The sequence below is a fragment of the Lactuca serriola genome, chromosome 7 (genome assembly GCF_051521515.1).
Source record: "Lactuca serriola cultivar US96UC23 chromosome 7, Lser_US96UC23_V15, whole genome shotgun sequence".
Classification (NCBI taxonomy): Eukaryota; Viridiplantae; Streptophyta; class Magnoliopsida; order Asterales; family Asteraceae; genus Lactuca; species Lactuca serriola.
In genome coordinates this window covers 150,833,273-150,860,937 of record NC_136414.1, presented here as the reverse complement: position 1 = coordinate 150,860,937, position 27,665 = coordinate 150,833,273, and the positions used below count along the sequence as shown (strand labels likewise).

At 37.5% G+C, this 27,665-nt stretch overlaps 3 protein-coding genes across 5 annotated transcripts; 1 reads left to right on the top strand and 2 right to left on the bottom strand.

Moving 5' to 3' along the window:
- The first annotated feature begins 14,113 nt into the window (after window positions 1-14,113).
- LOC145063379 (Radical SAM superfamily protein) lies at window positions 14,114-16,609 on the top strand. Its single transcript, XM_079010985.1, has 8 exons — window positions 14,114-14,306; window positions 14,394-14,556; window positions 14,667-14,777; window positions 14,929-15,063; window positions 15,135-15,239; window positions 15,334-15,503; window positions 15,575-15,674; window positions 16,253-16,609. Exons 1-8 carry the CDS (start codon window positions 14,215-14,217, stop codon window positions 16,481-16,483), a joined length of 1,107 nt encoding a protein of 368 aa, XP_078867111.1. The 5' UTR covers window positions 14,114-14,214; the 3' UTR covers window positions 16,484-16,609.
- Window positions 16,610-18,330: 1,721 nt separating this feature from the next.
- LOC145062345 (endo-1,4-beta-xylanase 5-like) lies at window positions 18,331-20,042 on the bottom strand. 2 transcript variants are annotated; one of them, XM_079009960.1, is made up of 3 exons: window positions 19,890-20,042; window positions 19,700-19,803; window positions 18,331-19,639 (listed from the first exon to the last, which is right to left on the bottom strand). In XM_079009960.1, exons 1-3 carry the CDS (start codon window positions 19,939-19,941, stop codon window positions 18,476-18,478), a joined length of 1,320 nt encoding a protein of 439 aa, XP_078866086.1. In that variant the 5' UTR covers window positions 19,942-20,042; the 3' UTR covers window positions 18,331-18,475. The 2 variants fall into 2 exon arrangements, with proteins under 2 accessions (XP_078866086.1, XP_078866087.1); XM_079009961.1 differs by having other exon boundaries at window positions 19,882-20,021.
- A 3,717-nt stretch (window positions 20,043-23,759) lies between these two features.
- LOC145062594 (DNA/RNA polymerases superfamily protein) lies at window positions 23,760-26,883 on the bottom strand. 2 transcript variants are annotated; one of them, XM_079010175.1, is made up of 12 exons: window positions 26,677-26,883; window positions 26,286-26,458; window positions 25,996-26,169; window positions 25,794-25,917; window positions 25,604-25,704; window positions 25,332-25,514; window positions 25,132-25,252; window positions 24,928-25,056; window positions 24,745-24,836; window positions 24,560-24,671; window positions 24,054-24,483; window positions 23,760-23,957 (listed from the first exon to the last, which is right to left on the bottom strand). In XM_079010175.1, exons 1-12 carry the CDS (start codon window positions 26,780-26,782, stop codon window positions 23,840-23,842), a joined length of 1,863 nt encoding a protein of 620 aa, XP_078866301.1. In that variant the 5' UTR covers window positions 26,783-26,883; the 3' UTR covers window positions 23,760-23,839. The 2 variants fall into 2 exon arrangements, with proteins under 2 accessions (XP_078866301.1, XP_078866302.1); XM_079010176.1 differs by lacking the exon at window positions 26,677-26,883 and having other exon boundaries at window positions 26,254-26,389.
- Between the last annotated feature and the right edge of the window lie 782 nt (window positions 26,884-27,665).

Below are 27,665 nucleotides of genomic sequence, written 5' to 3'. Positions count from 1 at the left end.
TTACCACTGAAGGTGAAAAACTTTTTTGAGAGGTCATTACAACCATTTAGTAAACTGTAACGCTCGGTTTCGGATTTGCTCCGTTGCTTGGGGCTGCGACATAGGCATTAGTTGCCTCAAGGCTTAGGACTTGTTTTTGGCCCATGTCGGATGTGGGTGCCATGGTATAAATGATCAAAGTATTCGATTGTGTCTTCCGAAGCCAATGGTATAATCATAATTTGATATCTCAATCTTTTATGAATTTAGGGTTTTGTTCGGGAGGTTTTAAGGCTTGGGTGTGTTGTTAGGAGCGTAGGGCTTCTCGCCACCTTTTCATGGATATAAGGTTCGTTGGAAATGGGCCTATGATGAGGGAGTTATGGTATTTTGAAGTTATTGGCAATTTTGGTCCATAATGGAAATAATTGGCGAGGCGGTCCCATGCATGCAAGGTGGCATGCGCATGAGTGTGCCCACCATAAGCTGGGGTATGCCTAACGTAGCGTTGGATAAGTAAAACACGAGTTTGGGAGACGTACGCCCAGCGTACAGGAAGTACGCCCATCGTACGTTCAGGATCCCCAAAACCCTAATTTTAAGGGTTGACTCACTATTTAAGCACCTTAAGTCTAGGGTATACACCTATTTTTCATCCTCCAGTGTCTTAAACCCTAAATCTCGAGCTATAGCTTCATCCAAGAGTGTTGTGAGCCTTGTATGTGCATTTTTGGTGGATTCTAGCATAACTCAAGAAGTGGAAGCTTGGTACAAGGTGGTGGTTCAAGGAAAGGCTTGTGGATCTAGACTCTTTGTTGCATTTTCAGCTCATTGAAGGTAAAAAGTTCTTTGTAACATCCCAAAAATACAAGCCAAAAAAATTCATTTGAAAACATTCCTAAAACCATAATATCTGAATATCATATAAGAAAACCATAAGTCATGTATCTCAAATGTCATAAAATATGTCTCATATCAAAACTGATGTCAAGATTATGCCAAAAATATCAGAGTCTAACTCTCAGGCTAAATCTGTGGTGTGTGTCATGCCATCATCCCGAGCCCTTCCCCTTGCTAGCTGAAGTACCTGAAACCAAAACTGAAACTGTAAGCACGAAACTTAGTGAGCTCCCCCAAACTACCACATACCATGCAATAACATATAAAGCACATATTGGGCCTTGCCTACTGCATCGGACCGAAGTCCGGAACTGACTAGGGTCTTGCCCACTGCATCAGACCGAAGTCCAGAACTGACTATGGCCTTGCCTATTGCATCAGACCCAGGGGCGGAGCTTCAATGTTTGATTCGGGGGGGGGGGGGGGGGGCGAAAATATAATATGTATAAAAATTGGTAAACATGGGGGCCACAACAAAAATTTTATATTTTTGGGCCTAAAATGTATAAAATGAAACTATAAGGACTATTTATAAACAAAAAATCGAGGGGGGGGGGGCACAACCCCCTTGCCCTTATAAAGCTCCGCCAATGATCAGACCGAAGTCTGGAACTAACTAGGGCCTTGCCCACTGCATCGGAGCGAAGTCCGGAACTAACTAGGGCCTTGCCCACTGCATTGGACCGAAGTCCGGAACTAACTAGGGTCTTGCCCACTGCATCGGACCGAAGACCGGAACTAACTGAACATAGCATAGCATAATCATAACATATAACAACAACACATATACTGCATATTGCATCGGACCGCAGTCCAGAACACATAACACATAGACATGCTTGGATCATAAAGACATCAAGCATACTGAACTACTTCTCGGGACCACCCCAGCATCAGACTGCAGTCCGGAACTACTGCTATCTAAATGGGTCGGCATTGTGGCCGTAGACCCGTTCCTACTGAAAGGAAACTCACCTCGAAGAACTGACTGCTGAAAATCTGAGTGAAAGATCCCTGACTGCTGTCCCGGCTGCTCTCCAGCTATCATGACCAATAAAACACTTAATCAAAATGAGGATCCTTCTATAGGTAAAATGACTATTTTACCCCTGCTATGGTGTGGGTCATAACTAAGGCCCAAACCCTTTAATTCTTTCTAAGTCCACTAATGGCCCACTAAAGGCCCACTAATGGCCCAATTTTCTAAATTAGGCCTAACTTCTCATATGGGCCCTAATTAAGCCCAAAAAAATGTCCTTGACCCATAATCTGACTTCTAAAGGCCCAATCACTAGATAGGCTTCCTAAGCCCACTATTGGCCTAATTTGCTACATTGGGCCGAAATTCCTTTATTAGGCCTTACCCTAAGCCCAACACATATACTTGGCCTATAATCACTAACTCCTGATGGACCACTAAGGTCCAAAGACCTATAGTCCAAAACATAGCCCACACCGAGGCCCAAATGCTCGAAACCCAAACTGGCAGCGTTACGCGGGGCGTACTCCAATGTACGCTTAGCGTACAGGCTTGATGACGAGTACGCTGGGCGTACCTACTCGTACGCTCAGCGTCATTGGCGGAGCTTATATATGGCCAAGGGGTTGTGGCCCCCCTATTTTTTTTAATAATTAGTCCATAAGTATTAAAAGAGTTACATATTATGACCAAAAACTATAAAGTTTGACTTTGGCCCCCCATGTTCTTCAATTTTTATACAAATTCTATTTTCGCCCTCCCCCCCAATCCAAACTTCAAAGCTCCGCCACTGCTCAACGTAACACCCTGCTAATTCCTTTCTCTATTATGTGCTTAATATTTTCAGAGGCTACAAACTCAGATCCAAGTCTTATTTCATGTCTTAAACCATAAACTTGCTTACTTTATGGCTTCCATGACTCACATAAGATCCAACTCCAAAACCATAATCTATTTCCATGGAAAAAGGTCTTAACTCATGCATGAACTCATTTGGACCATCAAGATATCAACTTTCTGTTCCAGGGAGTCATTTAGCACCAAGGGAGGCAACCCTTGGTCTGGAAATCGGATTGAAGCCATAAGGCTTTCACCCTTGGACCAAAAACTAAACCATACTATATCTAAACACCCTTAAGTAAAGTTGTGAGTTTTATACCTTCAAAGAGTTCCAAAAGATGATGCTATCTCAGATATAAGCTCCAGCTTCCAAGGTTCCTCCTTGTAAATCTTCTTCTTTTTTATTCCAAGCTTAAAACCACCAAAATGAGCTTCCCAAGGTCAAGATTCACAAAATGAAAGGTTGGGGCATTCTAGGGTTTCTCTGGAGTTGGGGAGGCTGATAAGGGGCTAGGGTTGGAGCCATCATGTTCTTTATATAGTGGCACTCCCTTAAAATAGGGGTTTGAGGATCCGAGCGTACGTTGGGCGTACCTCCCGTACGCTAGGCGTACGCCTCTCCGCACCCGCGATCATTTGCTCCACTACGTTGGGCATAACCCAGCTTACGTTGGGCGTACCCACTAGTGCTCCAAAATACGTGCATGGCCTTCCATGCGAACTTTTCTCCATAAGGGCCATTATTGTCAAAATATTCAAAGTGTCATAACTCCTTCATTCTAGGTCCGTTTCCGACGAACTTTATATCCATGGAAAGGTGGCGAGAAGCCCTACGCTTCCAGCGATACACCCTGACCCAAAACCTCTCAAATAACAACTCAAGCCCATATATGACCAAAATGCCCCTAACCTTGACTTCTGGATCCATAAATGAACGCTTTTCCGAACAGGGTGTTACATTCTTAGCTTGATCATTAGAAGTTGAGATCTATGATTTTATGGTTTTTGGTTCCATTTTGACCTCATGAGCAAGATCTAGTAGTTTGACACCACTTCAGAAGCTTTGATGTAACATCCAAAAAATACAGGCCAAAAATTTCATTTTTAAACACGTCATTATAAAACCAACAGTGTAATAAAACATTTGTAATATCATGTCATGTCCAAAACCAAAGTAGAAATAATCAAACATGTTGTCATAAAACAATATCAGAGTGTAATCTCAAAGATCTCATGTGCGGAAAACCATAGTGTGATGCGCTGCGATCAAGCCGACTCCTTTCCTTTAAACACGAAGTACCTAAAACCAAAATTGAAAACCGTAAGCACGAAGCTTAGTGAGTTCCCCCATCATACCACATACCATACAATCACATAACATACATACTGTCGGACAGTTCTGGGGTGTCCGTCTCCCGGTACGGCCATTCTGGGGTGCCGACCTACCCGGTGAGGCCATTCTGGGGTGCCGACCTACCCGTGTCAAGCCATTCTGGGGTGCTGACCTACCCGTCGGTCCTAACAACCGACCCTCGGGGACTATTTCTGATGGGTTTTGGTCATAAGACATCCTATGTGCTCATACAAACCCTAATGCTTGGATCTAGGTTTCTCTATTGTACATGCTTTGAATCCAAGACTATAAACCCTAATTCTAGCATATGGAAATCAATATTAACATATAATTAGGTTTATGATATTACCTTGATTGTTATGTAGTAATAGCAATCCCAATTCCTCTTTGAATTGACTTTGGAATGCTTAGAGTCACAAGTGTCACTCCTCTAATGGCTTACAAACACCAAGAGCAAATGGAGAAGGTATAAAGAGAGAGGAAAGAGGTAGGAATTCGTCCTTAGGACTTCTTGGGAAGGGTTAGACGAATTCATGAGCCTTAGGGGGTTTATATAGGTGTAAAGATTAGGGTTTTAGTCCTTATCCTTATCTAGTTGCTTGCCCACCAAGCAACCATAAGATAAGTCTTAGAAACCCTTATCCTGGTTGAATTCTAAGGCATTATCTCCTTAAATTCATTCACCCTATATTTAAGATAATCCTTACCTTATTTTGTAACTATCACATAATTACAATTCAGCCCCTCTAGTTTAATTAATTACACTTGATCACAAAATTAATTCTTAATTAATTATTGACCAATATTAATTAAACAAATATGATTTCTCCTTTAATATATTATTCTTATAACATATTAATAAATCATAATAACCTCTCTCTCTCTCTCTATTTATTTCTCCAATCAAGTTGCTTTGGTGAAGGCAACCCAAAAGGACCATGCTCCATCGGGTCAAGTACATACCAAAATAGTTATGGACTTAGACACTAATCCAACAATTTCACCCCTACTGCTACTATCACATATACCATAACATAAACATACTTTCAGACATATCTAGGGTGTCCGAACTACCCTTCGGTCCTAGCAACCGAACTTGAGGAATATTCCCCTCCTACTACCATTATCACATATAACATATCATGCCAGCATACAAACATATCATCACATACTGTTAGACATATATGGGGTGCCTGAACTACCCTTCGGTCCTAACAACCGAACTCTACTACTATCACATATAACATATCATGCCAACATATAACATATCAGGTAGTAGCAAGCCTAGAAGCAAGCCTAGATGATATCACAAAGAAAATCATCTAACATACGACTCCTACTGGTGGGCCGACATTGTGGCCGTAGACCCACCACTACTGGAAGGTAACTCACCTAAAGTAGAAATTGCCGAATAACCACTGAACTGATTGAGATGGACTGTCCAGCTCCCTAAACACCTACAACCCACATCAATATTTTATACTTAGCTTATTCTTCAAAAATATTCCTTAGTATTACTTAGTATCATACTTATTTGCATTATTAATAAATAACGCCTTGATCGACTTCCCCTTCCAAATCCCATCAAATATTCTCGTGTGCATTTAGTTCATATGACCATTAGCTAATAAATAGTTAAATAATTTATCGATCCAATTTAGATATAATTTGAGCCCACGTACTTTTGCTAGAGCTTAATTCAAGTCTCATCTATAAACGTGTTTCATTTAATCATTTATTCAATCCATATATTTTAAATTATCATTCCATTAAATTACAAATAAATTTCACAGCCATAGATTATAATCCCATTTAGATTAATTATGTTCTTCAATAAGCCTAATTCGCATAGTCAATTACACGCCACCAGCCCATGATACGCATCAACCCATTAGCCCATGATACTCATCAACCCATTAAAGCCCATCAGGAGTTCAATTAGCGTACCTAGCTTCCAGGCGGCGTACAAGAGAAGTTCCTCAATTGTGGTTGAATCCTCGTTCATCAGAACCGCAACCTCCACAACCAAGTTAAGAATCGCACAGACCCACACCCTGACCGTTATTGATTCCTCACCTTCTTTCTGGCCATCGAAGTATCGAAGACTAGCACCTTGCCTCTCCTCTACTGTGTTGCTGGAGGTCCCAAGACAGTCGCCAGAAAGTCATTAGGCCAAGAAAACGGGATTAAACCCATCAATTAATCTCTCTCTAATCGAATTCACCAATGGGAGATAAGAAATCAAATGATAAATTGAGTCTTACCTACCTTCACTGCTTTGGAGAACATACGGGATTTGTCGGAGGTCCATGCAATGTTGGAGAATAACGCAAACAACAACCCCACCTGGTTCACGGTATCGAGCAGATTTTGAGCTGAAGGAATGATCCCGTTCTTGCTAAACAATCACCCACCTCTCTCTCTCTCTCTCAACTAATGCTCTAGTGAGAGTTCTGACTGGCGAAGAAGCCCAACGATGGCAGCTCCTTCCTCACAGTTCTTCTTCTTTCACCTCATTCCTTCACAACTTCGATGTCTCTCACCCTCTCTCGCCGCCAGTGAACATACATATTCTTCATTCTATCTAAGGGTTTGTTCCTTATATAACTTGATGATGCAGGTGAAGCAACAAGAGCAGGAGACAGCTCCCTCCCTCACGCTCTGTCGCTTACAGGGGGACCAAATGCTTAATTTTTGAAGATAGGCATAAATAGTCCTTGATGTTTGGTCACCTTACACATATAACCCCTTTGCTAAGTTTCTAAAATGTATCAAAGGACCCTCTTATTTCATAATTCTTTCAAATTATCTCCAAATTTACCAAATAGCCCTTCCTCTACGAAATATTTCCAATATAAGTACAAAACGAGCCCAATTGATTATCCCTTAGCCATATGTTTAAATATTCTTCCCACTACGAACCCTGGAAGCACTCTTTAGACCTCCAAACAAATTATAATGCCAATTACACACTTTTTACTAAACTCTTATTTAAATATATACATATATCGAAATAAAATAATGCTTAACACCCATCTTCAGATTTTTGGTTTGTCTTGGAAATGGGGTGTTACAGCTCTCCCCCACTTAAATTAGATTTCGTCCTCGAAATCATTCCTTACCATTCCTTATATACCCAACCACTTCTAGTAACATGGTCACCATCCCGCGCACACCCTAGCCCCTCCCAGGGTAACCGTGACTAATCTTCACAAATGCCCTAAAATCCACAGGTGAACGTATTCGTCGCAACAAATTCACATTGACTCCATCTGAAATCTGCTGTCTTGAGATGGCTTGATCCCCGATAGACCACTCATACTGCATCATTATTGATGAATCTAGTCTGTTCATCCCTCAACTAACTACTTAACTTCTGATAACATGTGGTTCCCACCATAAACCTGGGTCACAAACCCAATTACCTCTGCAGATCACTTATTCTCGGTTAAGGCTCGGCTATTCCCGTTGTGGGTAACTTGTCACTCCCCAATAAACCAGCTATTCCGTGCGCATATGCAAATAAAACACTCATACTATCACTGCCCAAACGTTGAAACTGCCCGAACACTAAACTGCTTGAAAGCAGTATACGCTTCTACATAACTGCTTACCAAAAGCTACCAAGACCTCCTGGTCTTAATTCGCTTGCCAATCCTCTGAAATACTGGGTTTCCACCCGGCTGCATAGCCAACGGACTCCCTACTTAGTCGCCTCACACGACTCCTGAACGAAATCCTTCTTGGAACTAGTTGCCACTAGTTGTCATGCCACTGTGACTCTACTACTTTCTGATCTAACCGATCGGGTCCATGCGTCGAATCCCGTCATCATCAAATCCCAGACTAAAAGTTGTTGCTACCTGACCAATGATAGCCATATCTCACACGTCCTTAAGCAGTCCATTGCTATCCCTGATCCCATAACTGTAGTGGCGCTCCTACAGTCCTATCACTGGCTCAACCAGATCTAATTCATCTGGCTAATTCCGAAATCCAATCCGTGGATTTCCTTATCCTTATTGCCACACCCGAACTGGTGGGTACTACTGTTCCTTCTGCGTCCTAACAACGCGATCACACTTATTCACTAACCTAGCGAATGATGCGGCTACACCCACAGTCTCACAACACTCTATCACTATCTGACTGCTAGTGAATGCTACGGCTACACCCGCAGTCTTACAACACTTCCCATGCTAACTGACCACTAGTGAATGCTACGGCTACCCCCATAGTCTTACAACACTTTCCATACTATCTGACTGCTAGTGAATGCTACGGCTACCCCCGTAGTCTTACAACACTTTCCCAACTATCTGACTGCTAGTGAATGCTACGGCTACCCCCGTAGTCTTACAACACTTTCCATATCGGTCGAACACGCACTCGACCTAACACACAACTAAACTTGAATCCTAACTGGAACTCTAACCTGGTTCCCGAAACCTGTTATCACGTGACCCCACTGTATCAGTACCGCACCCACGCTCGTGATCAAAGCGTCATAGCAAACCATGAAATCATCTACACGCTCTGGCAGGGTGAGAATCGGTGCCCCGCACAGCCGCTTTCTGAGAGTCTCGAAGGCTACCTGCTGCTCAGGCCCCCAGCGAAAGGCCACCGATTTCTTGGTCAGTCGGGTCAAAGGAACCACAATCTCGGAGAAGTCCCATGTAAGTCTCCGGTAGTAACCTGCTAGACCCAGGATACTCCAAATCTCAGATGGAGACCTTGGAATCTCCCACTGCATCACGACCTCTATCTTGGCTGGATCAACTAGAATACCCTTCTGGTTGACAAGGTGCCCAAGAAATTGCACCCCGCGCAACCAGAACTCACATTTGGAGACTTTATAAAAAGTCTCTCCCCCACTTAGATTCGACTAAGTCTTCACTACACGCAAGAATTGAAGGATTTCCCATCCTTCTCGCTTGCTAATATCCCACTGATGACAACATGTGCCTGCCAATGCTAGCGTTTAATCACCGATTAAACCTTGAGATCTCACATCCTTGGAAATCTCGATGAGTACCCTTGACATCTGATCCAGTCTGACACCTCGATCCATCTAACATGTTGTCAATTGAAGGTCTCAATCTTCACTCTGGCTGACGAATCCTCGTTCTCATTTCAATCTTGCAGTACTACCGAACTCTAACCGAACACAGCCCATGCGAAAACACAATTCTCTTGAACATTCAGTGACCAACCACTTATGCATCTAACACCTGCGACTGACACTACCCTCTTCCTGTCACCAGTTATGTCCTAGCAACGGTAGTGCCTTGAACTCCAAAGTTCATCCATAAACAATTACCAACCATACCTGAACAATGATAAAACCTCTGAACGCTGACTTCATTGGAGAACAATCACTCCAACCCTGATCGAGTATCCTCTAAATAATACTCCTGCATAGATCTCGACAAAGATCCGGATGATAACGGTACACGCGGAACTTGCTCCGCAAGATGCATCCCTCTATGGGTTCATCAAGGACTTTTCGGCATGAAGGATGGCATATATGATCCTTGATAACCCAAACACTAGCAGGAAACTGACCCGAGATCTGACTTATCCAAACTCACTCACAATTCCAAAGCGGTACATATTCCAAACATCCACCTAATATCATAGAAGATGACATACCCGCAACATCTGGAGGAATACTGACCCCCTTCTGCTGACATGACCAATCCTGCTACCCTGTAGCAGCCTAAACCCTTGGAGTGACAAACTCCCTCATGTACTTTCTCGTACATGCTACACGGACTCAGGCCCTGCTGGCCTTTCACCCGATGATCAGAAGTTATGGGTCTCTTCCCAGAACCCTCTACTATACGCACCTAGCATGCACCTTTCTTTCCAGGGTGCTCGCAAATCGATCCCGCATCTGCAACTCTTGGAAATCATATCATTCAGGGTCTGACACCCTGTCACGCTCACTAGCTCGCTTGCCAATGGCTAAGCTGCAACAACTGGAACATCCTCTGTCCCCAAACTGGGTCACAAACTCTTCCCTGAAGCTTCTTAGATTCTCCAAGACTCTCACTAATTCGAGTATGGATCATGTGCTTTCAGTAATACGGGCCCAATACTACCTTCCACACCTATCCATACTTTCCTCAGCAATCCTCCCGGATCCTCCGAGCCACTTCCTCAAATGGTACACCAAAGTCTAACTGAGCCTCACTACTAACTCACTGAAATATATCCTAGGCTTCCCTAGGTTCCCGAACTCACCCAGTCCTCAGCTGCTGAAAGATTCCCCAGTAATGTCAAATAGCTACCTAATGAATATAGTCATATGCAACAGAGATCAGATAATTCTTCAAGTATCAGACTCATCCCTATAACGGCTAGACTCAAACGAGAGCTGCGCAATAGGGTCGAATCTATCACTCTGAGATTATCCAGCCTGTGCCACATGTGACTTAGCATATTCACTTAATAGCTAACTCACATGACTAAGAGTCCCACAAAGCACAAAGCAAGCAACATTCCGACAATGGAAAATCTAACCATCATACCAATCAAATCATTCTATCCTCTAATCAGGAATCTGTACATGCTATTCAAAGGATCATACAATCAGGAATAACCTAAATAGGCTATCCTATTACTGACTGATCAGTACTAACATGCAAGTCTACAAACACATACAATAGGCATATAAGGCATCCTCCTTAGATCCTTATCCCTAATCTAGCATGCAGTTCTCATAATCATATCATATCATAACATCTCATAACAAGTATGGATATCTTGGGGAAGACTTACTTGAGCTCGACTGATTGCACGCATCACACACCTTGTTCTCTTCAAAGTTCTTTTCTCTTTTCAAACTTCTTTTATAAAATGATTTTATTTTTTTGAAAATTTTCATACCAAGTCCTTAGTTTGAGTTCAGACACACCCGAGAGTGTGCCCGAATCCCTCAAACCAAGGCTCTGATACCAACTTGTAACATCCCACAAATACAGGCCAAAAATTTCATTTTTAAACACGTCATTATAAAAACAACAGTGTAATAAAACATTTGTAATATCATGTCATGTCGAAAACCAAAGTAGAAATAATCAAACATGTTGTCATAAAACAATATCAGAGTGTAATCTCAAAGATCTCATGTGCGGAAAACCATAGTGTGATGCGCTACGATCATGCCGGCTCCATTCCATTAAACACGAAGTACCTGAAACCAAAATTGAAAACTGTAAGCACGAAGCTTAGTGAGTTCCCCCATCATACCACATACCATACAATCACATAGCATACATACTGTCGGACAGTTCTGGGGTGTCCGTCTCCTGGTACGGCCATTCTGGGGTGCCGACCTACCCGTGTCAAGCCATTCTGGGGTGCTGACCTACCCATGTCAAGCCATTCTGGGGTGCTGACCTACCCGTCGGTCCTAACAACCGACCCTCGGGGACTATTTCACCCCTACTGCTACTATCACATATACCATAACATAAACATACTTTCAGACATATCTAGGGTGTCCGAACTACCCTTCGGTCCTAGCAACCGAACTTGAGGAATATTCCCCTCCTACTACCACTATCACATATAACATATCATGCCAGCATACAAACATATCATCACATACTGTTAGACATATCTGGGATGCCTGAACTACCCTTCGGTCCTAACAACTGAACTCTACTACTATCACATATAACATATCATGCCAGCATATAACATTTCAGGTAGTAGCAAGCCTAGAAGCAAGCCTAGTTGATATCACAAAGACAATCATCTAACATACAACTCCTACTGGTGGGCCGACATTGTGGCCGTAGACCCACCACTACTGGAAGGTAACTCACCTAAAGTAGAAATTGTCGAATAACCACTGAACTGATTGAGATGGACTGTCCAGCTCCCTAAACACCTACAACCCACATCAATATTTTATACTTAGCTTATGCTTCAAAAATATTCCTTAATATTACTTAGTATCATACTTATTTGCATTATTAATAAATAACGCCTTGATCGATTTCCCCTTCCAAATCCCATCAAATATTCTCGTGTACATTTAGTTCATATGACCATTAGCTAATAAATAGTTAAATAATTTATCGATCCAATTTAGATATAATTTGAGCCCACGTACTTTTGCTAGAGCTTAATTCAAGTCTCATCTATAAACGTGTTTCATTTAATCATTTATTCAATCCATATATTTCAAATTATCATTCCATTAAATTACAAATAAATTTCACAGCCATAGATTATAATCCCATTTAGATTAATTATGTTCTTCAATAAGCCCAATTCGCATAGTCAATTACATGCCACCAGCCCATGATACGCATCAACCCATTAGCCCATGATACTCATCAACCCATTAAAGCCCATCAGGAGTTCAATTAGCATACCTAGCTTCCAGGCGGCGCACATGAGAAGTTCCTCAATTGTGGTTGAATCCTCGTTCATCAGAACCGCAACCTCCACAACCAAGTTAAGAATCGCACAGACCCACACCCTGACCGTTATTGATTCCTCACCTTCTTTCTGGCCATCGAAGTATCGAAGACTAGCACCTTGCCTCTCCCCTACTGTGTTGCTGGAGGTCCCACGACAGTCGCCAGAAAGTCATTAGGCCAAGAAAACAGGATTAAACCCATCAATTAATCTCTCTCTAATCGAATTCACCAATGGGAGATAAGAAATCAAAGGATGAATTGAGTCTTACCTACCTTCATTGCTTTGGAGAACATACGGGATTTTTCGGAGGTCCACGCAATGTTGGAGAATAACGCAAACAACAACCCCACCAGTTTCACGGTATCGAGCAAATTTTGAGCTGAAGGAATGATCCCGTTCTTGCTAAACAATCACCCACCTCTCTCTCTCTCAACTAATGCTCTAGTGAGAGTTCTGACTGGCGAAGAAGCCCAACGATGGCAGCTCCTTCCTCACAGTTCTTCTTCTTTCACCTCATTCCTTCACAACTTCGATGTCTCTCACCCTCTCTCGCCGCCAATGAACATACATATTCTTCATTCTATCTAAGGGTTTGTTCCTTATATAACTCGATGATGCAGGTGAAGCAACAAGAGCAGGAGACAGCTCCCTCCCTCACTCTCTGTCGCTTACAGGGGGACCAAATGCTTAATTTTCGCAGATAGGCATAAATAGTCCTTGATGTTTGGTCACCTTACACATATAACCCCTTTACCCAAAATTCCATTCAAGCTAAGTTTCTAAAATGTATCAAAGGACCCTCTTATTTCATTATTCTTTCAAATTATCTCCAAATTTACCAAATAGCCCTTCCTCTACGAAATATTTCCAATATAAGTACAAAACGAGCCCAATTGATTATCCCTTAGCCATATGTTCAAATATTCTTCCCACTACGAACTCTGGAAGCACTCTTTAAACCTCCAAACAAATTATAATGCCAATTACACACTTTTTACTAAACTCTTATTTAAATATATACATATATCGAAATAAAATAATGCTTAACACCCATCTTCAGATTTTTGGTTTGTCTTGGAAATGGGGTGTTACATTTGAGTTGCCACTCTTGGCAGATTTAAGGTTATAAGTTCATAAAAATGCTTGTTTGATGCTTAGATATGGTCCATGCATGTTCTTGTTGAGTTTTAATGGATTAAAATGGTTATTGGGTCTCACTAGGTCATGTAAATGCATAAAGATGCCGACTTTATGCATTAGGAGTTTAGATGGAAGGTATTTTGTGATCATTATGAATAAGTGTCTCGTTTGAAACAATAAGTTTTTAGTGTTTAGTTTAAATAAAATACTCTAAATCTAAAAGTTATTTCACGTAGCGTTTAACAAAACGCTAACAGCTAACAACTACCGGTTAGTTTTGCCGAACATACCCTTAAAAAAAATCGTAATAATATGGTTACAACTTGTTGTATATTTACACCTTCTTTCTATTACAAAGCACAAAAATTCAAATTCTCCTTTTCACTTTTCTTAAATGCAACAAGATGTAACTATAGTTGTCGAATTGAAATAAAATCAAAGAGTTGTTGTCCAATAGGAAAACATAAAAGTTTAGTGTTTAATACCAAAGTTAAAGGGGCAGGTTTCCTGGTCCTGATACGTCCTTCAGGAACCCTAATTTGTAAACAAACTTGAATTGATTCTAATCAGAAAGAGGTTCGCTATGACGTTTCGATCTGTGTTCGATGCTGCCTTCATTAGAACTGAATTCGATCAAGCTGGAATCAATACTCAGTTCATCCCTTCAATTTGGAAGTAAATTCTCATCTTCCCTACGAATTCTGGATTTTGTTCATCTTTTTTGGTTAATATATTGGTTAGGTTAATTAATTACTTCTGTAGATATGTCGTACAGAATCCTAATTGTGAATGGCGAGAGATTCCTTCATTGCCTTCCGCAGCTTACTCGTTACTTTCTTCCAAGTTCAAACCCTGCACTTCTGTCGTCGACTCCGTTCTCGACTCCATTGATCAAGTCACCACCAAGCTCCTCATCAAGTTGCAGGTATGTTCCCTCATTCTGCATTTGTACATCTTAAACTGTGTAAATATGCGATAAATAATCTCGTTTCATTGGTTTCACACCATTTTCTTTCCGCTTTTTGTTCTTTCTAGAATGGAGCATCGGTAGAAGCTGTGATTATGAGATACGATACTCGTTTAGGGAAATATGGAGGCAAGCCTCGTCCTGGTGGTCCAAGATCTACCTTATGCATATCCTCACAGGTAAACCATTACCCCATCCATTCCTTCCAAACTGAAATTCTTTCCTGATTTGAGTTCTTCGGTTGATAGATTCAAGCGACACTTTGCTGTATATCTATCTGTAATAAACTTAATTTCTTGATTCTTCAACACAAATCATTCTCTTCTACAGGTTGGATGCAAAATGGGCTGCACATTCTGTGCAACTGGAAGTATGGGATTCAAGAGCAACCTCTCAACAGGAGAGATTGTAGAACAATTAGTACATGCTTCTAGATTATCACCCATTCGCAATGTTGTTTTCATGGTAAATACCTCAAAAAAAAACTTGATTTCCTTGAAATTTATGTCACTACAACTGATATTATCATCATTCAGGGAATGGGAGAGCCATTAAACAACTACAATGCTTTAGTTGAAGCTATTCGAGTAATGACAGCATTCCCTTTTCAGCTTTCACCCAAGAAAATTACTGTCTCAACGGTTTGTTTTGTTTGCTCCATTTTACATCTTCAATATATAGTCTTTTTAAGAACATTTCTTGATTCATATCTATCATTCTGATAATTTCTTGTAGGTTGGAATAATTCATGCAATAAACAAGCTTCATGGTGACTTACAAAATATAAACCTAGCAGTGTCTCTTCATGCACCAGTTCAAGATATTCGGTGCCAGATAATGCCTGCAGCTCGGGCTTTTCCTTTAGAAAAACTAATGAATTCTCTAGCAGAATATCAAAAGAAAAGGTAGCTCTTTTTTTTTAATTTCCTCAAAGTGTAAAATTACTAAAATACCCTTCTGGTATTTACTTTTATAGTCAGCAAAAGATTTTCATTGAGTACATAATGCTGGATGGTGTGAATGATGAGGAGCAGCATGCCCACCAGCTTGGTAGATTGCTTGACACATTTGAAGTGGTGAGATTCAAATTTAATTTTTGAGTAAATTACAATTTTGGTCCCTGAGTGTTGCTGATTTTTTCAATTTTGGCCCCAAAAACTTTTTCTCTTGCAATTTTGGTTCTTATTTAACGTTTTTGGTCCCTGTTTCAGGCAAAATAACTATATTTTCAGAACCAAAATTGTGAAAATCAGATGTACTCAAGGCCCAAAAATAGTCATTTTACTAGAAAAATGTACTAAAATGTTACAAGAACATCAAATAAGGGCGAAAAGTGTTACAACACAACTTTTTGGGACCAAAGTTGCAAAAATCAGATATACTTAGGGACCAAAAATGTAATTTTGGTCTCAAAAAGTTTCTCTTGCTATCTCTGTCATTATTCGAGGTTCTTGTAACGTTTTGGGTTTATTGTTTTGAGTAAAATGACTAATTTTGGTTCCAAAGTATAGTCATGGACCAAAAAAGTTAAAAAAAAAGTCAAATAAGGACGCAATTTGAAAAAGTCAGCTATATTTAGGGACCATAAATGTAATATACTCTATATGTTGTTACTCTTTGACAACTTCAAGTTTAAAGATTGTTTTTTTTGTAGGTGATAAATTTGATACCTTTTAATCCAATTGGGACACTTAGTAAATTTGGGACTAGTGGAGATGAAAAAGTCACAAAGTTTCAAACAATTTTAAGGAGTAGTTATAATATACGAACTACTGTTAGAAAGCAAATGGGACAAGATATAAGTGGTGCATGTGGACAGCTTGTCATTAATTTGCCCAACAAGAAACCTCCTACATTAACCGACATTGAAGATCTTCATCTTTAACTACATAAACTGCCACGTGTCACGTGTTGCTTATGTAGTTAGTTGAATAGACTTGTACAAGTATATAAATTTTGTCATGTATTATTATTATTCCATCACCCATTAAGAATATCATGTTTGAAATTATCTTTGTTTGATTGTTAGGATTCTATGTGTTTTAGTTCTTAAAAAAATTATCTTCTTGTTTAATAAGAAATTCCATATAGAAATACTAGGGAATGATAATATATATAAAAATATAGACAAAACTGCAAATTTGGTTCTTCTGGTTTGCAAAAATCTTTTGATAGGGTCCAAAAAGTTTTCAGCTTGCATAGAAGATCCAAAATCAAGGTTTTTTTTGGGTTTTTGATCCAAAAAAACATAAAAAGATGGTTATGCCATTTTATTTTCGTTTTTGTATTTTTATAATTATTAAAATACTATTTTAATTTAAAAATAAAAAGAAAAGAAAGTAATTATCCCCCACCCACTTACCTCCACCCTCTCTTTCTCTCTCACACACACACGACCCCCTCCCCCCAAGAACTTCTCATCCCAATCTCGTTTTCCATTGGCAACCTTGAAAACCTCCAAGACTTGATTTTAATCTCCATCAAACTCATCGGAAAAATCCCATGTAAGCTCGGGAGCTGTCGGAGACTCGTCGGAGTAAACAACGACATCGCCGAAGGAAACAACGGCCTCTCCGGAGTCTAGTTCGACATCCTAATTTCACCACCACCACTACAACCCCCTATTTATACCCATCGTCAGTAGAACCCTCCACCCCTCACACACTCACGCACATGATGAAAAAAACACATCGACTCGCTCCTTGTTCATCCTCAGTTCCCAATTAACATGCATCAACTCATCTTTCTCCTGCTCATCTTACCTTCCCAATTTTATGATCAATTCCATCTCCCTAAGCTAGAGTACATAGAACAAACCTGATTTCCCAAACCCTATATGATAATACGATCGAATCCAGCATCAGAACTCTTGTAACTTGCTTTAATCTTATTGTCTTAGGGTTGAAGTTTGAAATCAAATAGGTTCAAGAGTTCTTCGCCTACAGGTTCGTCGTTTTCTTCTTCTAAGTAATCAGAATGATACTTATGACAATACTTTTTAGAAATCTTGAAACTTTGACGTGTTTTAAGTGAAGTAGTTCTTGATTCTGCGATTTTTTATGGTTTGTTCCAATTTTTAAGATTTTCTCCATTGAAGTGATCTTGGGTTTTTTCAGATTTCAGTTAATTATGTGTTCGGATGATATTTGTGTTGGATTGTTGTGGGTTAAATATGTTAAACAATTTTTTGATTGAATTAGTATGTTAAATAATTTTGTTTCTGATTTGAGATGAAGTTTTGATGGAGCATCGATACTAATTTTGAAAGACTGGAGCTATTTTTTATAGTAATCAATGTTTACGCTTCATTTTTATTATGGATTTTGTGATGGGTTTGATGTTGGTATGTGTTCGAGTTCCTTGTGTGTGTGTATTTGGAGTTGCAGGCGTGTTTATGTTTAGAGAGAGAGAGAGAGAGAGAGAGAGAGAGAGAGAGAGAGAGAGAGAGAGAGAGAGAGAGAGAGAGAGAGAGAGAGAGAGAGAGAGAGAGATGGGAAAATATAAAAAATACAAAAAAGAAATTTAAAGGGCAAAACAGTCAATTCAAGTGCCCTATGGACCAAAAATACAAAAATTTCCTAAGTTTGGGACTAAAAACTCAGAAAAATCTTGATTTTGGACCTTCTATGCAAACCGAAAACTTTTTGGACCCTATCCAAAGATTTTTACAAACCACAAGGACCAAATTTGTAGTTTTGTCAAAAATATATAATTTGAGTTTTTCAAAAGTAATTATGCTATCAAATAATACCTTCGTTCATCTCATTCAAATCAAGATAATCTTAATACAACTTTTGACACATGCTTGTCACAAAAAATGCTCCAAAATTGAAAACCAAAGGAACAAATTAAATAACATCATTAAATCTAGTCTCAATTAGCCCATAATTTGAACATGAACCATTTTATCCGGAATGCTAACTTTATCCACCTTCAAACTCACGCGACTAGAAGCATTACTCACAGGATCCACCACCTTGACTTCATACCCACCATTAAACACCGAAACTTGACAGCTTCCATTAAAATCCGCCATAGCTTCAATCTCCCCAGTTCTCCATTCTTCCATTAACCCATCAATCAAATCCCCAATTGGCGTATTCACCAAATTCTCATCAGCCATACACATCACATCACATCCATCAATCGACGCACCTGTCCATATAATCATCGCCTTCACAGCTTCATGTGAAAACGACTCCCGAAGTATCTCCTCCAGATAAATCACCTGTAATCCACTCCAATTTTTAAGGTTTGGATCCATTTTAACATCCAGTTCAGTCAACCATATCGGTAAACCCGTTTGACTCAACGAGTCAAGCGAGCTTCTCACATAATGAAAATCAATCGGCTCAGCCCCATAATGCGATTCCAACCCTATCCCCATTTTGACCTCGCTATTCCCCGGAAACGACTGAATCTTCTTCATCCTTCTCAAGTATTTCACAGGAGGAGCGTATTCATCGTTCACATGTTCAGTGGTGTTAAATTCATTCATGAACAAAACCGCATTCGGATCAATTTTATGAACTCGATTGAAAAACAACGACGACGCGTTCTTCCCGAGTCTCTTCTCGAAGAAGTTATGATGCAGATTCTCGTTCATCACATCCCAACCAATCAACCTTCCCTTATATCGATTCACCACCGAATCAACTCTTCTGTTTGCTGCTTCCAACAATTGTTCAGGTGATAATTTTCTCACCCATTTTTGGTTGTATTTCACATCGTCCCATAAGATCGTATGCCCTCTCACGATTATCCCGTGTTCATCTGCAAATTTGATCATGGCGTCTGGATCTGCGTAGTTTTCTTGTCCCTGAGTTGCTTCAGTCCAATACCATTTGAGCTCATTGTGGAAATCTGCAGCTGTGAATCTTGAAGCAAACCATTTTTTGTAAGCAGTGTTGTTGAGGATTCTATGAGTCATTCCACAACCCCAGTGGAAATCGGAGGTGAGTTGCTTTATGTACAGTTTTGCCCCTCTGACTTTTGTTCCATTTACATAACTTACCTCGAAAGTTAACTCTGTTTTTCGTCCCTAATAACAAATTTTGAATTAACCAAAGTTCAATAAGATTATTTAAAACGACTAATTTACCTCATTGATCTTCTTTTCTTGATAAGATCGCCATTCTTGTTTAGTATAAGGACTGAATAACGTTGCATACGGGTCAAAGCTATCATCATTGACTTGGGCATGAACTGCATAAAATAAAAATATTTTAAAGATAGATCGATAAAATGAGCAAATACACCTACAAAAACACGTAAAAAACACACATAGTAACCTAGGAGTAGCAAAATGCATGGAAGAAGAAAGATTATAATGAGTGTCTTCATTGAGTGTTGGGTTTTTAAGATCCAGAAGTGAATGGGGGTCTATACTCTAGATCTTATCTTATTAAGCACATGTGATTGTGAATGTGATAGAATCTTTTTGAGACTTTTTTTTTGGGACCCCAAAATCAAGGTGAATAAAGATAAATAATTGCCTCGTGAAGCATATGCTGTTTTGTCAGTATTAACAAATAATAATAAGTTTCACCAAACAAAAAATACGTGTTTTTTAATTTATTTATTGATTTCATGAATAAATGTGATCAAATGGGAAGTATAGATAAATTCCATACCACTAACGAGAGGTCACGTCGAATTGTTGACTTTTTGTACATGTGATAGAATCCTTGTTTTTTCGTCGCTTTAAAAAAAAAATACATTACATAATTAATGTAAGGAACAAACTTTTTTTGTTCTGTTTATATCTTTATGATCGGGTTTAACAGGTTTCACCGGTTAAGTTAATTTTTTTCTGTGTTACAATATGATTATCCTAAACTTTTTTGGACACCAAGGTTTTTAGGTAAACAAAAAATATATTTTTAATGTTTCTTATACATCTTTTGTGTTTTTATGCGGTTATTAAATCCAAGTATTTTATAATCTATTGAAATGCCAATCGAAACTCTGACTTCCCTTCGGCTGTTCCAACTTCGACATTGCACACATGCTATGGTTCAAGCCTCCACCCTCTAAGTTTTTCATTGTCAATTATCACTTTGTCTTGAGCCTCACTAAGAATTAAGAATCAAAAACTAAGATTGATTGTGAAAATTGTGATTGTTGTTTTGTCTTTGATTCTTGAGGCCTATAAATCATAACAAAAATATTGATTGAATGATTGTTCATTTGTTTGCTAATGAAACAATGATACTTCTTTAGTTCTTTGGTACTTCGAATGTAGATTTGTCAATTGTCCTTTGTTACAAAAAAAATCAGAATTGATTGTGTCAAAAATCAGAATCCATAATGTTTTTGTTCAAGATTTAGAAAAGAATGAAAAAAAAAAACAATATATGAAAGATGAGCATGTTAGAAATAATGTCTATTTCCTTACAATCTTAATCACCTAACAAGTGTGGATGTTACCTACTTAATCTTGTTAGTGCAAGTTTGTTGGGGACTAATGTTGCACATTTTTGGAACTTGGCACTAAAGGTTGAGGGGCTGCTGGGTATTTTTGTCAAAGTAGAGATGCAACTTTAAAAACTTGTATCCCTCTTAGAGATTAACGGAGACAAACGAGGCTAAAGTTAGATCCCCCGTCCTCATCCCCAAAATTTTTCTATTCCCCTGTCCCGTCCTCGCCCATGAAATTTCTGTCCTCCCCTCTCCCTCTGTTTTGTTGTCTTTTTTGGGTTAAAAGAAACTATTTTTTTTGTTAAAAAATAGTTATATAAACCATAATTTTCCATGTTAAAAACAAAAATATTGTAACATCTCACAACGTTATACTAACAATTTACAAACATGGTATTTTGTTTAATTTGAAAGCTCACAATTATTGCTATTATATATATATATATATATATATATATATATATATATATATATATATATATATATATATATATATATATATATATATATATATATATATATTAACGGGCCCTCCATTGGGGGTTTGGGACGGAACTGCGCACCCCCGCCCCCGCCCCCGAAAATAAAACGGAGATTAACATTGTCCCCACCTCGCCCCGTCCCTGGTTTATTAAACAAATATCTCCCATACAAGATCGGAGTCTCACACGACTTTTTGACATCTCTATTCCCGCTTAAATGATACGATTGTAATCATATGTATAGTGAGGCATAATGTATTCATAGATGCTATATAGTAAAAAGAGTTTGGTTTTCATTTTGATCTCATAATATACTTTCCATACTATCTATCTATAGGGGTGGCAATGGGTTGGGTCATAAACGTGTTGACCTGTTTAATTAAATGAGTTTGAAATCCTTACTCAACCCAACATGTTTAAGTAAACCGGTTGAGAATTCGCAACTTAACCCAACCCAACATTTTTAGTAAATAGGTTGAAATCGGGTTGACCTGTATATTATTTTCTCAACCCAACCTATTTATTACACAGATTAAACCTGGATTAACTCGTTTCAATGTTCACAAAAAACTCCTTATAAATAAAATAGTACATCAAATAAAATTACATACAATATAAAAAATATAATAATTGTTAAGTTTGAAAATAATACAACAATAAGTTTATAACCCCATAACACAAATAAAAATCAAGTGTTTATAATCATAAAACATTATAAATATTTAATTATTAAATTCTACGTAACTTGATTATTACTTTTACCAACTCAAATTCTAGTAACGGTTATTGATCCATGGTTTTTGATAAATAAAAATAATCAAAATATAATGATCAACTAAATAATAATACCAAATAAATAAAAATTAAAAAATATTTAAAAGTTTTAAATGGGTTAACGGGTTGTAAACGGGTTAGGAATTTCAACCCTAATCCAACCCATTTAATTAAACAGGTTAGATGGATTGACCCATTTAGTTAAACGGGTTTAAAATCTCAACCCATCCTGTTATTTATTGGGTTGGGTTTAGATTGGGTTGGTAGGTTCGGGTTGAGATTGTCATCTCTATCTATCTGATGCTCTGTCTGTTTTTTTATCTCTTAGAACTCTTAGTTAGGGTTTTTTTGTTCTTGATCTTTGTTAGGGTAGAATAATAGAACAATAGGATCTGTGTAGTGAGATTTATCTTGTTTTTTAATGAGAAGTTGATACTTTTATATTTTTGACATAAGTACATGAAATTTGATTTAAATTCACTACATGTTGATCTTATAGAACGACCAAGTATGAAATATTATCATGTGAATCAAAGAAATGAAATTAGAAGAGCATACTTGCAAAAAAGATATTGTCAACCCCAAAACCATGATTTTCCACGTCATTTTGGAGGTAAAACTCGAAGATTTAATCTATCTTGGTTTGATGTAATAAATATTGATGAGAATATAGTATAAAATAAAATGCCGCTTATGTTGTTATCTATTCAAATCTAATATATAAAATCAAGGTGGATTGGATTCTCTGGTGAAATCTGGATTCAAAGTGTGGAATAGGAAATCAAGACTAAATCTTCACAAAGTTGAAAATCCACACAATATTGTCGTCCAAATATGTTAAAATTTGATGAACCAAATTACCAAACAAAGTCAATCATATATGTTTTTAAGAAACAAACTGCCTTACAAAAAAAGAATATTGTATTTGTTTGAATGTTTCAGTTGACTGCGTCTAGTGACGCTTCAACTTTTTCCAAGTATAGTTTCTTGATTTTGAAACATTATTGGGTCTCCCTACAAGCGACAAGATAATTATAAAAAAAAAAAAAAACAACTTAAGTTGTGGCTGCATTGTCTTTTGCTTTGTACTCTTTCCTATAGTTTGTATTATTCTTGCATGTTGCAACAACAAATGTGGAACATGTGTTTTCAACAATGAAGTTGATAAAGATTGATATTCGCAACAAAATAGAAAATCATTCTTTAAGTGATAGTTTATTGTCAGAAATTTAGAAAGTATTATTAATGATATATACATCATTTTATCATTTTATAAAATTAACATCTAAACTTTGATAGAGACCAATTAAGATAACAGAAATAGAAACAACTAGTCAATACGAGAAAAAAAAAATCATAGTCGATCTTTTAATATCAAGTCAAAAAAAGAACACACTTACATAAGTTAAAATTTTACACAATCTATTCCTCTTGGTAACCATAAATTTTCATGTGCTTTTTGGAACAATGATCACAATCATTAACTATGAACAAGATATACACATGTTAAATTATTAATTGTTGGATTATTTTACATATAAATATAAAATAAAATACTATAAATTCTAACTCCTTTTTGTAAAAAATGCATCAATGGGAATATGGTCACCATTTGTAACAGCATGTTTTTGCTTCTTCTTTCCTTTTCCTTTCTCAACACCACCATCTTTCTGACTCATCATCCTGACACACAACACAAGTCAAACAAACTACAGCTAAACACAGTACAACCTGTTCTGTTCTGTTTTGTTCTGTGTAACAATATAACATATAATATACCTATGTTTGAATGAAAGATTTTTGTAAGTTTGTTCTGATTCTTCTTCTTGTTGAAGTTTTTGAGCAAGATGAAAATCAGAATGCTCTTGTCTTTCTTCCACAAAACTTGGAGGCAATTCAATCCCACATACCAAACACTTATAATCATCCAACCACATCAATGATGATGATGATGAAGGCCCTGTTTCATTATTATTATCTGAACAACATGTTTCTATAACTTGTAAATTCTCATGATCATCATTTAAACTGCAAATATTCTGATCATCAATTTCAGAAAAATGCTCAAAACATGGATCTGAATTCTCTTCATCAACTACAGTTTCCTTGTTAGATTCTCCAGATTTTATAAAATTCAAAAGAGTTCTTTGTGTAGGATCAGATACACCACTACCACCTTTATCTTCATTGAAATGAGACATACGTAATCCTACAAAAAAAAAAAAACATTTTCTTTATTATCGATAATAAATATTATTATTTAATTTTCACACAATAAACATTACCGATTAATCTAAGTGATACAGGAAGTTCAGCCTTGAGAAGCTTTGAAGCATGTTTCAGTATATCTTTACTTGACCTTATATAACTTTGCAAAGTCATCGCTCGAGTTCTCACCTAAAATTTTCAAAATTTTTATCCTGAAAAAGACGAAAATGCCCTTCTATCAAAAAAGGAAGAAACTGTGTACCTCAAATGATGCGGTTTTTAGTTTGAGTGTCAGTGTCTTTCCATGTAGATCTTCTTTCTCCATGTCAGCAGAAAGCATCTCCGAAAGTTCAACTGCAAATTGAATTTTAACAAATATAAAATTCTGTAAAGAAATATAAAATATAAACTCTCATAAATGATAATATAATAAAAGATAAATCACCTAATTTCTGATTAAAAAAGGCCTCGTCTTTAGTTGCAGAAAATGTTCTCTCATTGCTCATACTTTTTCGTGATCTAACATTCGGTGCTTCTGTTCCCCCAAGTCCTAACCCTACAGACACAAAAAACTCTACATTGTACAAAAACCATCAGGGGTAGTATCGTCTTTTTACCAACAAAAATTAAAACTTCAAAAACACAATACCTGCAGATGAAGGAGAGAATAGTGCAAAAAGTAAGGAGCTTTTCTGCAACAAATCTTCACATGTCTTGATCTCAAATACATCTTTTAAGATAGTTTCTGTCACTTTACCAATTCCCCCAATCTAAAAGATTAAAGATCCAATCAAAGTAAGAAAAAAAGTGAAATTAGGGTAAAAGGGTATATAAGTAATTATGCAGTACCTTTCGTATAGGAAGTGAGGATATAAATGTCATTATAGCAACCCGATCATTAGGTAAAACAAACTGCCCGTTTGGTTTGTTTATATCTGAGCAAACTTTTGCAAGTAACCGATTTGGAGCAACTCCAGCACTACATGTTAATCCAGTAGCTTTATACACATTTTCTCTAAGCTCTTCAGCAACCTTTTTATAAATATGAAAATTAAAAAAAGACTTACAATTTGTATTTTTTTTCAATATATATGAAAAGAAAGAAAAAAAATTTGACTTACTTCTCCACCTGATAAATCCCTTTCCTTGCAGACTTTTGTGATATCTAAGTATGCTTCATCAAGACTTGCAGCAGTGAAATTTGGATCATATTCATGATAGACTGATGATTTCAGAGGAGAATTTATAAAATATTTCATGAAAGAAAAGTATTTAGAGTGAAATGAAATAATGAATCAATGGAATTGTTACCTTTTCTAGTTAAGTCACTGTAATATGTGTATTTCTTGAAATCTGTAGGCACAAATATCAAGTCTGGACATAATTTACTTGCAATGAAACCAGGCATTGCAGCTCGAACACCAAACTTTCGTGCCTGAAAAATGTGGAAATTAGGGTTTTGAAAGAGGGGATTTTATTATGAAAAGAAAAAGGAATTTTTGAGTTTTGGAACCTCGTAATTAGCTGTAGAGATCATGGACATGCTGCCAACAGCCATTGGTTTTCCTTTTAATGAAGGGTTGCTTAAGGTCTCAACAGCTGCATAAAAAGCATCCATGTCTACATGCAACCAGATTCTTGACAGATCACGTGTAGTATCTAATTCTGCAATCCGTTTATCAGCAACCTATCATAATCATGGAGGAGATTACTTTAATTCATACAAAAATGTTTTGTTCGATGCATCTTCTTGAATAAAAGAGGAGCATACAGTATGATAATGTTTTTGTTGCAGTTAGTTACCCTCTGATAATGAGATATATCAGTAGCTTTTAGATTTGCAAGATGATTACGCATGTTCTCGATCTTCTGTTTCATATAAGCTTCTTTTCTTTCTTCATTCTCAAAATACTTTGAACCTTTGCTCATTTCATACACTATTCTTTGCACTTTTTCCTTATCGACTCCTTCCATACCTATCAATATGAAAGTTCAGTTAGCGAAAGATGCACTGTCATGACTGCTCAGACGTTTACGCAATAACAAATAAATTAGAAGCTTGATGAAAACTTCAATATTCAGCGATGAAATTCAATTAATTGGAGGTAATTTCAGTGGTTTTGGCAGAGATTGATTTAAGCATTTAGAATACAAAGAGAAATTATGGATAATTGAAAGATGAGAGGTGAAATACCTGCTTTGGCGTTAGTATAAACAGTGTTATAAGACTCCCATGGCCGCGGAGCTGAATCTACCATCGAAGATGATGATGATGATGATGATTGTTCGGATTTCGCCATGTCCGCTTTCAATTCAATTTCAAAGTTGCAGGATGTAGAAAGGGGCAAAATTAGTACCGCGAAACTTGTTGAAGAAGGAGTTGGGCTTTTATTTATATATCTTCAGTGCCCTTTTTGTCCGGGTTGGGCCTATTCATATTAGATTGAATATTTAATTTTGAAATAATTCCAAGATTGGTCCATGTTGTTTTTAAAAATGCATATTAAGGATAACTTTGGTTAATGATATATAAAATCAAGTATAGTTATCTCTTTATGAGTAACTCCATTAAAAATTGGATGTTAAATGTAAAATATCAAAATACCATAACCTTGTATTTATGTTATATTATTAATTAAGTAGTGGGTGATCGGTAGATCATGGGTTACTTTTTTCTTAATTTGAAGACAATATTTTGGACGTTTTCACTTTTTTTGTCCCTACCATTTTATATGGTTTGTATTGATGTGCAATTTATTCTTGATGGTTCAGTATTGGAAAGACAGACGAAGGAATTACACTTCTTGGCCCATCACCTAAATAAAGAAAACAATATCACATATGGTTTTATAGACATGTACAAAGTATATGTTGAAAAATATCTAGAAAAATAAATAAATTAAATTAAGTCTTAACGTTTTACGAATTTGTCCTCAACTATTTTTCCATTTTGCCAAATTAAGTCTTCATTTTCCTGAATATTTTTAAGAGCCACTTATCCAGACATCACTTATTAAAAAAAAGCAGCTAAAAGCTCGTTGCACTGATCTGAGCTTGTTTCTTAATCAAATGATCGGTCAACTGGCCGAGTCTCCGCTTGAGTTCAACATCCACTTCAATTGGACTTTGAATCTCCTTTCGGGTTTCTTCAATGCATGTTTCAATACCAAACATGTAAGGTAA